This window comes from Camelus bactrianus, chromosome 21, assembly GCF_048773025.1.
Source record: "Camelus bactrianus isolate YW-2024 breed Bactrian camel chromosome 21, ASM4877302v1, whole genome shotgun sequence".
NCBI lineage: Eukaryota > Metazoa > Chordata > Mammalia > Artiodactyla > Camelidae > Camelus > Camelus bactrianus.
The window spans coordinates 5056082-5074082 of record NC_133559.1 but is presented as its reverse complement, the minus strand read 5'-3'; the positions used below and the strand labels follow the sequence as shown (position 1 = coordinate 5074082).

General features: G+C 36.8%; 1 protein-coding gene across 4 annotated transcripts in view; it reads left to right on the top strand.

Moving 5' to 3' along the window:
• The window catches only part of ARNT (aryl hydrocarbon receptor nuclear translocator), a 50677-nt gene that overhangs the window by 20640 nt on the left and 12036 nt on the right, over positions 1-18001 (top strand). For 2 of the 4 annotated variants that reach the window (XM_045519187.2, XM_010958467.3), the window contains exons 4-12: positions 4315-4359; positions 6840-6884; positions 8955-9168; positions 11876-12089; positions 13265-13367; positions 14854-14919; positions 15333-15418; positions 16875-16951; positions 17618-17752. In XM_045519187.2, coding sequence (XP_045375143.1) covers positions 4315-4359; positions 6840-6884; positions 8955-9168; positions 11876-12089; positions 13265-13367; positions 14854-14919; positions 15333-15418; positions 16875-16951; positions 17618-17752 — 985 coding nt within the window. The remainder of the gene's footprint in view (positions 1-4314; positions 4360-6839; positions 6885-8954; positions 9169-11875; positions 12090-13264; positions 13368-14853; positions 14920-15332; positions 15419-16874; positions 16952-17617; positions 17753-18001) is intronic. The other 2 variants (XM_045519188.2, XM_010958469.3) reach the window with 1 other exon arrangement.

The following is an 18001-nucleotide window of genomic DNA, read 5'->3' as shown; positions in this document are numbered from 1 at the left end:
TGGTTATTCTGCTCATCTTGTCTAGACTTACTCTTAACACTATATTCAACTGCCTGGTCAGCTGGGAACTGGACTCAGCTGGTATGGCTGGGTATGTCTTTCTTTGTGGTCTTTTATCCTTAAGGAAGCCAGACTGAGTTTCTTTACATGGTGGTGGCTACAGTCCAAAGGGCAAGTTCCAGTCTAAGTGCTTATCAAGCCTCTGATTTGTATTGGTGTTTGTTGTTGTCCCATTGGCTAAGCAAGTCATAGGTCCAAATGTGACTCAGTGTGGGAGGAGGCTGTACCAGGTAGTGAATACTGCGAGGGGTCGTTAATGTACCAATTTTTCATGCCCTCTAATACCCACTGACTTGTCCTACAGAGCAGGGATTAGAATTTATATCCTTGAGTAATGAATATTCTGGAGCACTGAAAATGGACTTTTCAACATATTGATGAAGGAGTTCTTTCAGAGAAGGGAAGTTTTTATTCTTGCTTAAGGCCAGTTACTTGGCTTTGTTTTTAAAAGGAAAGCAATAAGAGGCAAAGAATGGAAGATAACCTTGACTGCAACATGTCTTTCTTTTTTTCAAAGTTGAAAATACTACCTAGGTAGTCTCTCCATTGCAGGGTAGCAGATAATTGAGAAATAAATAAATGAGTCCTATTTTAAAAGATTTTTTATTGAAGTATAGTTGATTTAGAAAGTTGTGTTAGTTTTTGGTGTACAACAGAGTGATTCAATTCAGTTGTACATATATATATTCTTTTTCATATTTTTTCCATTATGGTTTATTATAGGAAATTGAATATAGTTCCTTGTGCTGTACAGTAGGACCTTGGTGTTTATCTATTTTGTATATAGTAGTTTGTATCTGCTAAGCCCAAACTCCTAATTTATCCCTCCCCACCCCCTTTTCCCTTTGGTAACCATAAGTTTGTTTTCTGTGTCTGTGAGTCTGCTTCTGTTTTGTAATAAGTTCATTTGTGTCTTTTTTTTTAGATTCCACGTACAAGTGATACCATATGATATTTGTCTTTCTCTTTCTGACTTATTTCACTTAGTATGATAATCTCTAGGTCAAGAAGCCATATTTAAAAATTACTTTAGTATGTGATTGCCCAGATTTCATTATTTATTTTATTAACCAAGTTCTTGAAAGTAATATAAACATTTTATTGCAAAATTTTTAAACAGTGCAAAGTTAATGTAGTGAAAGTACATCTTCCTTTCATTTCAGACCTTCAAAACTCTTTCCCTTAGACAACTATAGTTTCCAGTTTATTAAGTATCCTTTGAGAGGTATTCAGGGCACGTGTAAGTGTATTCAGTACGTGTATGTGTGCACGTACACACACTCACAATCTCCTCAGTGTTTGTTTTTCCACAGAGGATGCCCATATTGTAAAGTGCCTGCCATTGTTTAGTTTTATAATGCTTATTAGTTGTCAGTGACATCTATTATTTAAACTTAAAGCTTGTGTTTCTGGCTACTGGCTAGTTGCCAAATACTGCCAGCTACCCTTGAACACAACAACCGTGACTTGGCCACCATAAAGAAATAGTTGCAAAATTTTGGAGAAAACAATCTCCAAGAGAGCTCTTGAGACTTAATGAGTGTCAACAAATGTGAAGAGGGGAAGAGATTTCAATTTCTGTGCAAGAATAGACTTTTTCACCAACTTCTATTGAGGATTCCTCCAATTGGAAACCCAGTAAATACTATTAGTGGAACTATGTTGTGTATATGAATAGGATAGAGATAAACTAGTCTTATTTATTCCTGTTAATTAGCTCTAGCCCTAGAGTCATTGCATCCATTTCCACAAAAGTTAGTAGTCATAAACTGTATGCAAATCCAAAAAGATTCATTTGTCTTTTCCCCAAACGTAAAAAAAAAAGGTGGTCATAATTCATCTTACCAAGTATGTCATTATGTCTGAGGGAGTAGTCACCAAATTTCTTAATTTGCCCATCAGTACATTTTTTTTTAAATTGGAATTTTCCACTTTGGTCAATGAGTGAAAGTCTTACTTGCATTGTATCTCTAAATCAATATTAAATCTCCTTGGTGGATGCTATTTTTGAAAGTTGTACTTTATGACCTCTTTTTATCACTTTGTTCAAGTGTCATTTTGTTATATTTTTCAGACAACATCTATAAAATAATTTTTAACAACATGAAGGCTTTGAAATTCTAGGTACAATATCCGGGTTACTGGTATCTAGAATAATACTTCTCAAACAAAAGCATATACAGATCTACTAGGAACTCTTGATAAGATGCAGATAATCATTAGGTCTGGAACAGTGCTCAAGATTCTGCATTCTAATAGATTCCTAGGTGCTGCTACTGCTTCTAGTCCACTGACTACACTTTGTAGCAAGCATCTAGAAGATTCATTCTTGAGATTCAAAGTTAATATGTAAATTATAGGTGTCTTTTTTTTAGCTTAGGTCACTTTTTTCATAAAGAGTATAGCATCTAATTTATAGTGTATTTTGTGTCTTAGAAATAAACCGTTTGTCCTTGAGCTGCAATTCCACCACGTTTGCCCATCATTCTACTTCTGCTCTCTAGTTATTCTCAAAAACTTTGGAAGTTCTTGGGATCAAAGTAGTTGAGAGTTTATAGGCTATAAAGGAGCCAGTAAATTCTGGCTCTAACTTAATAACTTGTTTAACTGTAAATTTTGTGAGCCTTACCTATCTCCCAAAAGCACTTTCTGCCCAAAGTTGATAGATCTTTGTTATATCCTATGGCGGTGAGAAGAGGAAAATTTAGATCATTCAGAGAATAGTGTTTTTAGAGTTAGGTTTTCCTCTTTCATCACGTCCTTCTTTGCAGTTTCTGTAGTAGCAAACAGGATTTATTGGCTTATTAAGTAGAAGTCATTGAGATGAATGGATTGTTTCCTTAATCAAAACAATAAAGTGCATTGTTTAAATCATAAGTGGGGGGGTAATAGCTCAGTGGTATAGTGCACGCTTAGCATGCAGAAGTCCTGGGTTTTATCCACAGTACCTCCATTAAAGAAAAATCCTAATTTAAGACTATGTCCTAGAAACTTTTGCACCTCGTAGGAAACAGTGAAAAGGTAACCCATGGAATGAAAAAAAAATTGCTAATCATGTATCTGATAAGGGGTTAATATCAATAGTACATAAAGAACTTTAACAACCTGATTAAAAATGGGCAAAGGACTTAAATAGGCATTTCTCCAAAGAAGATATACAGATGGCCAAAAGCATATGAGAAGATACTTAACATCACTAATCATTAGAGAAATGCAAATCAAAACTACAATGAATAGGCAATATATTAGGATGGCTGCCATCAGAAAACCCAGAAGATAACAAGTGTTGGTGAGGATTGGTTGGTGGGAATGTAAAGTGGTGTGGCCACTTTGGAAAACAGTATGGAGGTTCCTCACAGCATTAAAAACAGAATTGTCATATTATCCTGCAGTGCCACTTCTGCTTATATATCCAAAAGATTTGAAAGCAGGATCTTGGAGAAATATTTGCACTCATATTCACTGCCCCATTTTTCACAGTAGCCAAGAGGTCGTGGAAGCACCCCAGATATCCATTGACAGATGAATAGATAAGGGAAATGCAGTATATACATCCAATGGCATATTATTCTGCCTTTAAAAAGAAGGTAATACTGTCACATGCTACAACATGATGAACCTTGAGGACATTATACTAAATGAAATAAACCAGTCACAAGAAGACAAATACTGTATGATTTCACTTTTATGAGGAATCTAAAGTAGTCAAAATCAGAGAGATAGAAAGTAGAACAGCGGTTGTCAGGAGCTGGGTGGCGGGAGGGGGGCAGGGGGATGGGAAGGTGGTGTTCAGTGGCTAGGGTTTCAGTTTTGCAAGGTGAAAAGTTCTGGAGATCTTTTGTACAACAGTGTGAATATAGTTGGCACTACTGAACTGTACCCTTTGAAATGGTTTAGATGGTAAATTTTATGTGACATGTTTTTTGCCATAATTGAATAAAAGCAAAGCCCAAACTATCCCTAACCTCAGAGTAATGTTGACAGGGCTGACTAGCTGTGCCCACGTGAGATCATCTTTTTTTTTTTTTTTGGAATGTCTGATAAGTAATGGTGAAAGAGACATTAGAAACCTGACAAATAATAGTCATGGATTTTTAAGTTCTATGGGATATTGTTATCATGTTTGTTGCTTTGTGATAGCTCTCCATTGCTTTTTTTCTGTTGAATATTTTTACCCCTTTCTAGTTTTCCTTTCAGAGTGAAATAGATACAGCAAGTGTAATGCTTTGGACTAATCCTTTTTTTCTCCTTTAGGTGTGATGATGATCAGATGTCTAATGATAAGGAGCGATTTGCCAGGTAATGTAAGAGAGCATCCTGTTCCACGTTGTGGCACCAGGCAATTCAAGAACACTGAGTTTTAATTTTATCTCAGTGAGAGTTAATTTCTCTATCCAATCTCATTCTATTCTGAAAGCTGGCAAAACTTGGTATTACAATTATTGTTTATGTTTGGGTAACATGGCTTCAAACTAATGATATATTTTACATAGGGTTTTTTATGTACGTGATAGGTATCTGTACAGTGTGCATGCTGGGTATCCACAGGAACACAGACAATATGAATTTCTTGGTTACATTTATTATTAAATGGGTCTACAGAATCTATATAGGCAGTAGTTTTAGTCTTTTAAAAATGACAGGAAAGAAACAATTTATGTGAAGACTGGAGTTTTTATTGAAATAATTTTGTTTAAATTATCATTATTTCAAGATGATGAAAAGTGCTTTTCATTAAACAACTCCTCAGCTCAAATTTTGGTTTTATTTTTTAGAAAGTTTATTCTGTATGTTATTTACTAAGCAGTAAATTATTTTTTAAAAATTGAGTTTGCAGCCCCCTCAGAAAAATGAATACTCCAAAATCCAGTGCTTGACTGAACACTTACTATTTATTCTTTGCTGATGCTGCTGGGTGAGGGCCCATACTTTAAGAGCCATTGATGTCGGGGTCTAAGAAACATCAGAGTAATTTAAAGCTACTCTGAAGCAGCAAGATGCCATCATAAGCTTTGAATAAGATGATAATATATAAAATGCATGTGGGATTTTTCTCTAGTAGCATTATATAGGATTGATTAAACTGAAGCACTGTAGTCAGAGAGGTGGATAGGGGGCTGTTAAAACAATCAGACAGCTGTAAAATCATAAGGGCCTGGGCTAGAGTGTTGGCTGTAGGACAGGAGTGACTTTAAGAGGTTTTTGAAGAATTTGTTTATCAAAGTAGATACTTGTAAACACTTTAGGATGTGAACCATCTCTAAAGTAATAAATTAATAATAGATATTTAGGGAATAGTTTTTCTAAAGCTGCATTAAAAAGTGAAGCCATCAAATAGTAGTGATGAGACAGGTTCACAGTCTCTTGACCAAAATTCCAAAAAGCTATGAAAACGGGACCTGAACTGTTTTAGTTTTCATTTGTCCTGCTTAAGGAATTAGGGAGCAGTAATAGGAATTTTAGATATTTAACTTTTATTTTTTCAAACAGCAGAACTCATTCCTTTAAGATATGATTTGTTAAGCTAGTTTACCTCACATAGCCTCCTTCAGAATTCTCTAGAAGTTCTTCAAAAGCTGAAATGAATTTTCCTACCTTTTTGAAAAAATGATTTGTAGTTTGTTAAGGAACGATAATAACCCGAATGAACATGAAACTACACTTAATATCACTCCATTTTCTTTTCCTTGTCAGTATATATAAGTCTTCGTATGGTTCTCATCGTTACTATGTTAATTTTTGTCTTTTTTTCTTTTAGATGACCTTTTATAGAAACTTTTCCATATTGATAAAAGTCATTGTACTTGTCACCTTAAACAGCTGAATAGTCTTTCAGCCTATTAATGTGTCATACTTTACTTAGAGATTTTATTCTTAGTCTAGTTATGCTCAATCTCTTTATATATACTTAAGATGGAATTGATTACTGATAAACTGACCTGTCAACACCTTGATGTTTCTTCAGCTGCCACCAACCGTTATAGTATTTCAGTTATCTGGAAGAATTTAGTGGTAATCTTTTGCAGCCGCCTCCAGGGAAGGGGGAGTTGATACTGGGATCCAGCAATGTTGTAGCTTTATTACAGAGAAATTTATTACAGAGAAATGGGAAAGTGACTGAATAGAAATTCACTACTTCAGGACCAAATCAGTGATAGGGATATACCAGAAACCTAGCTCTTAGTTTTATTTATATAATTTCTCTAGTGGGGGAGAAAAACATAAAAAAAATTTTAAACATAAAATAATTTCTCCAGTGAAACCTGATCGGTTATTTTGTCTGTGAGTGCACATGTGATTGTATTTGTGATCAGTTGTTTGACATTCTTATCATGATTTACTGTTTGATTTTTTTCACTATAGAATAGCATATGTGGATATCATTTTCTTTCCAGTTTGGGAGCAGTGTGTGAGAATGGTATTCCCTTGTTTGGTTCTTGTTCAAACTGTATATACTTTGTCTCTAGAGAGTATGATTGTCAGAATGCTTTTCAGATTATGCTAATTTATAATGAATATTGGCCTTGCTTTTTTGTTGACCTTTGTCCTGTAAGTTACTTTTTCTTTATCCTAATAGATGGCTTTGTAGAGTTACAGGCAAGGTTTTTGTTCACACTTCCATTTTCCCCTCTCCTCTGCATCTGTTTTTTTCTTTTCTTTTTTCTTTTCTTTCCCTTACCTTTCTCCCTTCTTACCCTCTTTCCCTCCCTCCCTTTCCTCCTTCCTTCTCTCTTACTTTCTATTTTAATTTTAGCTTAGTTCATTAATTCTGTTTTTAGGTCGGATGATGAGCAGAGCTCTGCGGATAAGGAGAGACTTGCCAGGTAGGAGAACAGTACCTTTTAGCATGATGAAGCCGGTGATGCTCTTTTTTCTATCCTTTTTCTTATTCTGCTCTTTTCTTCCCCTTTCTTTTTGTGTTTTTCCTTATCTGTGTCAAGAGAGGACAAGATTTTTTAGACGTTTGTGTGTAGCAGGTACTTTGGCTTCCCCCATCAGAAAGTAGGTGAGTTGAGGGAACTTTACTTAGGAATGTAAGAAATTGCTATTAGTTTTATCATATTTATCTTTTCATATTTATCTTAGCACTAGGTTTCACAGAATAAAAAGCTTTTAGAAACAGTACAGCTGTGCCAGTTGGGGCTTTGGCAGGGAATACTCTTTTATCAGAGAACTAATAAATATATCTGTGTTTGCAGTTAGCTCCTGGTCTTTAGCCCTTAGCACTTACTCCACACCTCTCCAGAAGGCTTACCCTCATTTTCCTTCGTAGACTCACAGCCTGGATAACTTTGTCACGGCAGGACCGCTGTTGATTTGGTGACTGAAACTTTGTAGTTTCCCAGAAGAGTTTTTAGCAGCCTTGATGTGGCTAGTTAAAAGATAAGCCTTCTAGTTTTCAGTGTCAGAAACCTGACAGATACTAGGAAAATGGGTGCTTTAAGTTTGAGAGTTGAATTTTATGTTTCTCAGGCAAAGTAACTAAATATAGACTCCTGTTCTGAGGCCTTTTTGCTATTTGAAAAGGAACATTTATGGAGTTCTGTTTGGAGACCATTGTTGATAATGTAAAAGTACTGCAAAAGAAATGTTGTCTTCCTGTCTCCTGGTCTCTGTGACTCGGGTCGGCTCAGTACGAGATAGGCTGTTGATACCAATGCCTGTTTTTACTACTCTTACCTATCATTACCTCTTTCAGCTGGGCACAGGCTCATTTTGCTGCCATTTCAGCTTATGCCTCCTACTGCTCTTTCACTTTTCAGGAGACTGATTGGCTTGTATGATGGGAAGAACACTGCACTCACTGGGAATGAGGGCAGCTCTTGGAAGTCAGTTAGCGGCTTGACCTTAGTTTGCTCTCCTCATGAAGAAGAGATTTGTGTTAGATTAGTTGGGTTTTTTCCTTTTTGTTTTGAAAGAGAACTTTTGTTCAAGTAGAATCCTTAAATGGTAATAGAAGTAAATAAAAAAGATAAAGCAAAGCTGCTCAAGTAGAAACAAATGCAGCATGTTGTTTGGGTTCTCTCCTTGAAGCATCCCCATGGGAGACACTGGGGCGCTATTAGGCTTCAGAAATCCAATTTGAAAACTACTGGATTATTATTTTTAGCAGTGATATCATTCTATTTGATTTTGAGGTAGCCAGTATTGGAGATACGTTCTGCTTACCCTGGTGAGATCCAGATTGGCTGTTTTCAGGCCTTTAAACATCTTGTCTGCTCCACTCCTGCTCTCCAATTCACTTTGTCCCAAATTGGGCACCTGTAAGGGACCTCTGGTAGTGGTGTCTTACAGTCTCTTGAGCTTAGTGCACTGGCACCACGCCCAGATAGAGAAGGGGGGCTTTGTGTGTTAGTGAGACAAATAAAACCTCCAATTCTGCTTTCTAGTATTGAGAGTAAGGGCGATGCTTAGAATAAACAAAATTTTCTAAACCAGGGGAACCTATACTGTTGATTTGTATCAACTGTTAAGTAATATACTTGTGTTGGAAGAAACTGGTCATTTTGTTTTCAGCCTTTAAATAGTTGAATTGGTAAACACGAAGTCAGCCAAGCTGAGGAACTTAAGTGAGTAAAATCAACATTTTTAAAAACAATTATTTTAAAACATTTTTGTTCTGAGGGAGTGGTGGTTTACGTAAAAGTGAACTTTCTGGGATTTAGAATTGCTGGTATCTACTTGTTCTCTGTCTGCCTTGTTAGTTTCTTTTCCATGCTTGCTCTGCATGAGAAGGTTGTCAAACCTTACTCTAACTTCTGAGACATAAGCACCACTAAATCAATACCGCATTTCTTCAGCAGCTCACTTGGTATCCATATCATTCTCCCTGCTCCCAAATGGCCAGATGTGACCACCTGGATGGGGCTTCTCGTCTCTCTCTCTCCATGCAGGGAAAATCATAGTGAAATTGAACGGCGGCGACGGAACAAGATGACAGCCTACATAACAGAACTGTCAGACATGGTACCCACCTGCAGTGCCCTGGCTCGAAAACCAGACAAGCTAACCATCTTACGCATGGCAGTTTCTCACATGAAGTCCTTGCGAGGAACTGGCAACACGTCCACTGATGGCACCTACAAGCCGTCTTTTCTCACTGATCAGGTCTCTGAGAAGCACAACTGAGAGAGTCTAGAACCTGTTGAAAGTTTTGGTCTTTTGGGGATAGACCATAATTCTAAGTAGTGCATTTTATTGGGAGTCAGAGCAGAACTGAGTGTGTAGGTTGTTTAAAGGACAAGAATTCAGCTCTGAAGGAAAAATTTGGACCATGGGAAAGTGAGTTTTGATCCCTGACTGTGGCATATATTAGCTTTAGAACAGTGAGAAGTAGAGAAGAATTGTGATGGCTATTTAGCAAGCTTATAGGTATTTTAGAACTTTACTCCTAAATCCGGCCTACACGGTAGAACAGTAGTGGAATCACAGGGAGAAGGGGGACTGAGTCCACAGTACTGGCCCTCTTCCCTGACTTTACGGTTATAGAAGATGGACAAAATCTGTTTCTCATTCTTGAAGCAGCTTCCAGTGTTAGTGATAAAAGGAGTCCAGCAGGCAGTTGTTGCTTAGAGGTGTCGTCTGTTACATTGGATGCACTGTGAGACAGAGAAGGCAAAAACATTTCCAGCCTTTCAGGAACGCAACCTGAATATGAGTACGTGAGTGGCAGGATGCACACATAAGTGGAAAATGATAGGAAAATGCACACAGAGAAGAAACGCCTTAGTAAAACTTACTAATAATTTACATAGGACTAGATAGCTGTGTACTGGAGGGGTGGCTGAAGTGAATAGAATGACCAGGCCTGAGTGAGGGCGCTTGCAAAGACTTACAAGAGCAAGGAAGCCATGTTCTATTTTGATTATTAAAAAGAACACTTGGTTACTGCAGGAAATTTTGGAAAATACAGGAAGTATAAGGAAGAAAAAAATTGACCTGTAATGCCACCGTTTTATTCAGAGGATTAACAAGAAGGAAGGAATATGGTTTGAAAAAAAGAAACAAGAATTTTCCAAATAGAATGGTCTACAAGAAAGCACGTACAGCGCAGATTTTATATATGTGTACATTGAATAGTTAACCAGTTTGTTCTCACAGCACACATGCAGGTATTGATTCAGCAGACTCCAGTTATGCATCTTTTGTGAGCTAACCAGGTGCTTTGTGCTATGAGAAATGTAAAGAATGGTAAGAGATAGTTACTGGTGGAGACAGACATGTAAATAAATAAATCATAATACCAATACAGAATCAGTTTTATAGTAGAGACGCAGTAAAAAGTCCTGTACAAGGGCAAATATGGAAAACACAGAATAGGGGGTTAGTGTTGTAAATACTGGAAATAAATGATCAAAAGTCTGGTGAGAATGATTGGCTTGTTCAAGGAAAGTCAGGTAATTTAGCATGCCTTGGGAGATGATAAAAGGAGGTTAGGCTGGGACCTGATGATGGAATATTTAGGTGTTATGTTAAATAATTTAGATTTTAATTTTTAAGCAATGGGGAGCCCTAAAAAATATGGTAGCATTTTAAGAATGGATTGGAGGTGTGTAATATACCTATCAGAATTCATCAAGTTGTATATTTGAAATATGTGTAGTTTGCTGTACAAGAACCATACCACAATAGAGGTATTGGAAAAAAAAAGAATGGATTGGAGAAAGTGAGAACAGGGAGACCATTAATCTTGGCATGAGATGACTAGAGCAGTGACATTGTATTTGAAAGTGGAATTGATAAAAACCAAGTTACCACTGGAGTGTGAGTGTAGTTAGATTTTTGAGGACTGTTGCCTGAGGTGATGCTGTTAATCAGGAAAGGAAATGCTAGAAGAGCACAAAGGATTATTTTTTGGAGGGGGAAATAATGACAGGTTTTGAGATGTTGAAATTAAATTGCTGGTAAAATATCTATTTGGAGATGCATAACAGATTTTAGGCAAGACTAGAGGTGTTGACTTGGGTATCATTTCATAGTGGGGGAGTAGATATAATTTCTTAGGGAGAGAATATGGTATATATAGAGAAAAGAACTTCAGATAGAACCTTGGAAATGCATACTCTTAAGACTTGGACAAAGCAGAGAAGGGGCATTTAGGAAGGAAAAAGTTGGAGTGTCCTATCAGAGAAGCTAGGGAGAAATAAATTTTAAAGGCTAGAATGAACAGTATTGTCAGATTCTTCAGTGAGATTGAGTAAAATGATTCAGACTTAGGAAAAAGGACTTGAATTGGCAGTTAGGAACCTCCTGAAAAAAACATGAGCGTAGTGGTTTAGGTGAAGATTGCTGTGGGACTGAGAAATGAATGAAAGGTAGAGAGTAGAGCCAGTGACTATAACATTACTCTCAGTTTAAGCTTGGCCCTGAAAGAGAGATGAGTTGGGCAAGATTGAGGGGAGATTTATGTAGAATTAGGAATATTTGATCATGTCCATATATCTGAGGGAAAAAAGAGAAAATGGGAATATTTGTAGAGCAGGATCCTAAAAAGAAACCAGAGAGGGTGAGATCAAGAACTCAATTATTGTTAGTGGTAAGCCTTTTTATTCCCTATGTCGAGTTCTGAGATAAAGAGGAGGAGGTGGATAGTGGCATAGAGACACTGAGGAAATATCTATTGGAAAGAACTATGTTGTCAGTGAAGATAATTACAGTTAGGGTGCAAAGCTATGCTTGTGGACCAGATAGGAGCCAACAGTTGCTTATGGAGAGATAGATACCGCCTGAAATGTCTTGCTTCTTTCCATGAATAGTAAGTAATATTTGGTTTTTCAGAGTTCAGTATTTACTTGTTTTTCTCTTCCTTGGGCAGGAGCTGAAACATTTGATCTTGGAGGCAGCAGATGGCTTTCTGTTTATTGTCTCATGTGAGACAGGCCGGGTGGTATATGTCTCTGACTCAGTGACCCCTGTTTTGAACCAGCCGCAGTCTGAATGGTTTGGTAGCACCCTGTATGATCAGGTGCACCCAGATGATGTGGACAAACTTCGTGAGCAGCTTTCCACTTCAGAAAACGCCCTGACGGGTATGAGTTATGTGGATGGAAAATGGGAAGTCTTTTTCTTCTTTTTTTCTCAGATCAAACAGGTGTTTTAACTCTTAAATTTTTTCATTGAATCTGGCAAAGTTTCTAGAATTTCCTCTTTTAATACATGTAATCTGTTGTGTTTATCCACGTGCAGGTAATATATTTTGTAGCTCATTCTTAGAAAATGTTTCGTCTATGGCAATGCTCATATAAAAGTTTACTTTAATCTTAATACTGGTGTAAATACACAGTAAAAGCCAAACCCACAATAACCTTTTTTCTTCCCCTCATTCTAAAAGAAGGAAATTATCCATTTTTCTCTCTCATTTGTATGGGGAATTTCCTGGTATTTTTTCTACCCAGTTGTGCTTAGTTTGGCTTTGTGCTAGGTTCTATGATAATAGATATTTATTTTAGAGGAAAGTGGTTATCAGTTAGTGCCTAAGGTTTTCTTTCTTTCTTTCTTTTGAATATGCACTATTTTTCTGTCTTGTTTTTGGTCCCTTCTCCCAAACCCCCCATTTAATGTTATTCAGTCCTTTTGCCAGAGTTTGGCTAAAGGAAATAAGTCACATCTGCTCCCAAGCAATCTGGAAAAAATTTTTAAAGTGGAAGCAGATTAAAACTGGTAATTAAAATAAAATCCGTTATGCTCATCTGAATGTTGGTTTTCAGCTTTCCCCTCTTTTATGTTTTCATGGATTTCATTTTTCTAGTTCTTATTTTTCCCAAAAGTTCCCATAGATTTCTCTGTAATAAAGAAGGAACAGTTTTAGCATGAGACAGATGGGTATTTCTGTGGCATATAAAATGATGTCTTTAAACAAATGACATTCACTGTGTGTGTGTGTGCATGCATGTGTATAAAAATAATCACACCTAAGAATATAGCCTTGCCTCTTGCTTGCCAGCCGTACCTATTTCTACTCCTCCCGTCCCTTGCACAAGGGTATTTCCAGTGCTGCTTTTGAGTTGAAGAGTAAGATTCATTGGTGGGAACTGAGGTGTCTTAGGCTTGGAAAAAATCCGTCTCCTACTTGGCCTATTCTGTTATAAGTAAAGAAACTGAAGAGCATGAATAGGCTACTGACTTACCTTTGCTTCCAGTATGTCTGCTCCTCTTCCCCACACACAAGAAGGCACTCCAGACTGTCCTTCACATCTTTCTTCAGGGCGTATCCTTGATCTGAAGACTGGAACAGTGAAGAAGGAAGGTCAGCAGTCTTCCATGAGGATGTGTATGGGCTCAAGGAGATCATTTATTTGCCGTATGAGGTGAGTGTCAGGCTGAGGATTTTGATTTGACATATGAAGAATTAAGAGCTGAAGGTTTGATTTCTGGTCAGAGGACTTAAACTTTTAAATCCATGCTCCGATTAGATTAAATTTAACTCACATGGGTTGTAACACAGACTAAAGTGATGAGGAAACTAACATTTACTGAACTCCTCCTATGCCAGACGTTGTGAGAGTTGCTTTATGTTTGTCATCTCATTTCCCACAACAGGGTAGAATTCGTGGTTATTATTTGCTGATTTAAAAAAAAAAAAAGGACTCAGAAATTAACTTCCTAGGATTACATAGATAATGTTTGATACAGGATTTTATTTTAATTGGTAATAGTCAGATGCCAAAACCTATATTTTTTCCCAGTGTATTACCAGACAACATCCATGTACTCAGACCATTTCTGCCCCCTTTTTTGGTGGAAATTTAAGACTTTCTTATGTCTCTAGCTTAGTATTTAATATTTATACATTACATATTATACATTTAAGGATTTTGAAGGATGGTGGTACTTTTCTTCACAAGTAGAGAAGAAATCTCTTAAAGTCATAAAATAAATTCAGATTATATAATGGAAATTGACTGTATTGTACTGGGAAGATGCTCATTAGAAATGATGGGTAGGACGTTAAGGATATTTCCTGAGAGGGGTTACAAAATTGAGTATTATGTGGCTTAGTGATTTAGAGTAGCTTCTGCACCCAGACTACTGGATTTATTGCTTATCTTCTGAGATCTTGAGCAGATTAAATTACTACTTTGTATTTTGATTTCTTCATCTAATATTGAGAGTTACATTAATATCAACCTCATAAAGTTGTTATGAGGGTTAGATAAATAAATATATGTAATGATGCTTAGAATAGTGCATGACACATATTAAATTCATTATAAGTTTTATTTATTATTGTTAAGTAAATGAGAGAAGGAAAGTAGAGAGGATGAGAGGGAGTGTCCCAATAGGTGGACATGGCTGATGCAAAGACATAGGCAGGAGCAAGATAAATAATAACGAAATATGGCACACAGATTGTGTTGCAGCATAGCGCTAGAATCAACAAACCATGGCTCTTTGTAAATAAAACTTCCTTGGAATATAGCCTTGCCCATTTGTTGACATACTGTCTGTGGCTGCTTTCTTGCTATAATAGCAGTCAACTAGTTGCAACAGAGCAAATGGCCCACAGAGCTGAAAATATTTACTGTCTGATCATTTGCAGAAAAAGAATACTGACCCCTGATGTAGAGAATCTCTGCATTTGAAGAGCATGTAGAACATTTCGACTTAAAACTCTGGGACAGTTAACAAGTTTTAGAAATACCAAACCTGACTTCTTTATCCTTCCTTATTAGGAGCATTGTTACCAATTTTCTGTCTAATTGTATCCAGAGCCTGTTATCTGGCTGTTAACAGATGGAAATTTCTTTGATAGTGCAACTTAGTTGCTTTTAATCTCTCTGTTTATTGAAACAGGTGTGGCAATAGCTCTGTGGACCCAGTCTCCATGAATAGACTGAGCTTTGTGAGGAACAGATGCAGGTGAGATCCTAGGTATTAAAAAACCAAAGGGATGGCCAGGTACCTGTAGAGATCATCACATTTTCAGCTGTCTTACTGTAGTATTTTCTTTAGCAGCCCTCAGCCTCATCCCTCACTTCCCAGTTACTTTTTTTCTAGGAATATTTTCCTGGACTTCTAAAGCTGCTTTTGCTCATCCTTTTTAAAGAAATTACATTAACACTTGACCTACTTTCTTCCTGCTTCAGTACCTTTCAGTTACTCTACTTTTGCAAGGATCAAAAAAAATGGTGATCACTTTTGGGTGGGAAGATCTGAGTATAGTCATCCTCTTTTCTAAACACCCAAGAACCTAAAGTTAAAGGTGCTAAGCCAGCATTGCTTTTTAAATGTTACTGGGTAGGGCTTTCTCCTCACACCTGTAATTCTTCTAGGAATGGACTTGGCTCTGTGAAGGATGGGGAACCTCACTTCGTGGTCGTCCACTGCACAGGCTACATCAAAGCCTGGCCCCCAGCAGGTAGGAAAGTTAGGTAGTGATTTCTTCCTTGGTGAAGCAGTTTCCTCACAGAGTCCAAGAAAGTTAGTTAACATGTATCATGTATCTGGTATATGAAATGTACTTTGGTATTATAAACTGTAAAAAATAATAGGAAAGAAAAAGCAGGCTCCTTCCCTTCCCTTATGGATCTTGCATTCCAGTTAAGGGGATGGATTACTCAGACTTAAAAATGACTCACTGTTGGCTGGGTCACAGGATGTAGGTTTTAAATGTACAGATAATAATGTGTGTTTACTAAATACCTCTGTCCTAAGTATTTGTGTGCAAAGAAACAGTTGGCATTGAATGCAGCTGATTTGGGAAAGTTTTCTAAAGTAAGAACAAGACTTGGGCGTAGAAGGGGTAAATCACTTGATTGTAGTAAATTATAAAGGGCATATTCTCTACAAAGGCTTTAAGTCAGGATGTGAGCAGATTAGTTTTACTAGAACTTGAAGTCAAACATCCTTTTCAGCGGGCGTGTCAGAATTTCCAAATCTTAGCAACTTCATTACTTCCCTGCTGGGTAGTTATGACTGGGAAGTGGGGATTGTAGGGAGACAGAAACTAAGAGAAGCAAGATGGTATATTTCAGTAAGAGATTAAACTTTGGATTTGGAAAAACCTGGGTTTGATTTTGGCATTGTTGTTTACTAGTGGTATAACTTAGGATAAGTTGCTTGGCTTTTATTTTAAAAAGCCCTCAATTTTCTCATTAGTAATTTGGAGATATTATATCCCTTATAGAGTTACTGTGATGAGTAGACTAAATGTAAGAAAAGCACCTAGCCTAGTGCCTGGCATATGGTAGGCGCCCAATAAATGATTTAATTAAGTAAGTGTAATTAAGAAAAAGTAATTTTAAGTTGTAATGATTTTTGAACTTTTTAGTTTATATGCTGTATAAACCATGCATTTGAGGTATACATGATTTTTATACTTCTGTGTAACTCTCAAAGAAATCCTATTTTTCTTGGTAAAAAGATAATTATGCAAAGAGTGGAGAGAAAATGCAGCCTTCTTCCTTTCCACATAAAACATGGAAGCACTTGCTTCTCTTTTTTCCAGAGGACGTAAATAACTATTGGTGTTTGGTTTAATTTCAGTTTTGGTTGTTTGCTTACTTTAAAAGTCACAGGTTGGGCAAGACATCTGTTCTCTGCCTATGATATGGTCACAGAATGGGTGATTATCTTCATATGTGTTTGGTTTGGCCAGCATGGTCTTTTAGAATACTTTGGGTGGGACCTGTACTCTGCACTTTATTATAATTAATGTGGGTAAAATATATGAATTAATATATATAAAAAATACTTAAAACAGTACCTGATATATATGATAAATTCTTTGGGTTGTTTAATCTTTAAATTTTTGACTTTTGAAGGCATTTGAGTTTGAGATCCTTGTTAAACCTTTTAACTTCACCTTCCTGAAGGTGTTTCCCTCCCAGATGATGACCCAGAGGCTGGCCAGGGGAGCAAGTTTTGCCTGGTGGCCATTGGCAGACTGCAGGCAAGTATGGATTTTCCATGTCTATATCACACCTTTTCAATGAGAGGAAATCTCTTTCAGGATGTGTTCATTTTATTTTTTTTCTTTTACTCTAAATACAAATGATGAATTCTGTAAAACTACAAATATTTGGAAGAATGTGGCATTCATAGTTAATATTGCTTCTTTTGGATTTAGCAGAAGCTGAACAGTGTGAGAGAGAGAGAGGGAGGTCTTTTCTTCTTTCATATTATTAACTTTGCAATGCTGAATTTTCTATTTCCAACAAATTTCTTTTGCCCATATACAATAGAAGAGAGATCTTCTTATTTTATCATTACATGACTAACAATATAGAAGTGGAATTATTTTGATCCTCTTTATAAAAATAGATGTTCCTTGGTTAGATGGGACTATAGTTTCCTAATCTGTGAATAATGAACACGGCCTAGCTACATGAAAGTAGGTGGGTTTTAGGTTGAATGAATTTTTATCTTCCTTTACAAAGTTGGTAAAGGATGCATGTGTGGGAGTGGAGCTAGGCCTCGTGCCCTCTCTGTGATTATCATTTTTTCATTTCTGGATGAGATGTGAAAGTTTAGAAATTCCTAAAATTGGGAGCCTCATGGGAACTACATCTTTAAAGAATGGTGTCGTTCTATCTCATTTTTATCTCTTTATCTTCAGGTAACTAGTTCTCCTAACTGTACAGACATGAGTAATGTTTGTCAACCAACAGAGTTCATCTCTCGACACAACATTGAAGGAATCTTCACTTTCGTGGATCATCGCTGTGTGGCTACAGTTGGCTACCAGCCGCAGGTGAGGAGCTGGTGCTATTACACCACTGATATTCAGGCCTCTGTTTTCCCTTGTTTATGCTGAGATTATTCAATCATGTAATTCCAGAGGTAGCCAAAATATATCAGTCCCAGCTCAGAAAAAGATACAATCCTATTCTGTCAATGGCTAAATTTATTCTTAGCTTTCTATCAAGGTTATTATCTGATCTATAAATATGTGGCTTGTGAAACCAGGTGGGAGCAGCAGGTACAAATGTGTATTTCTTCT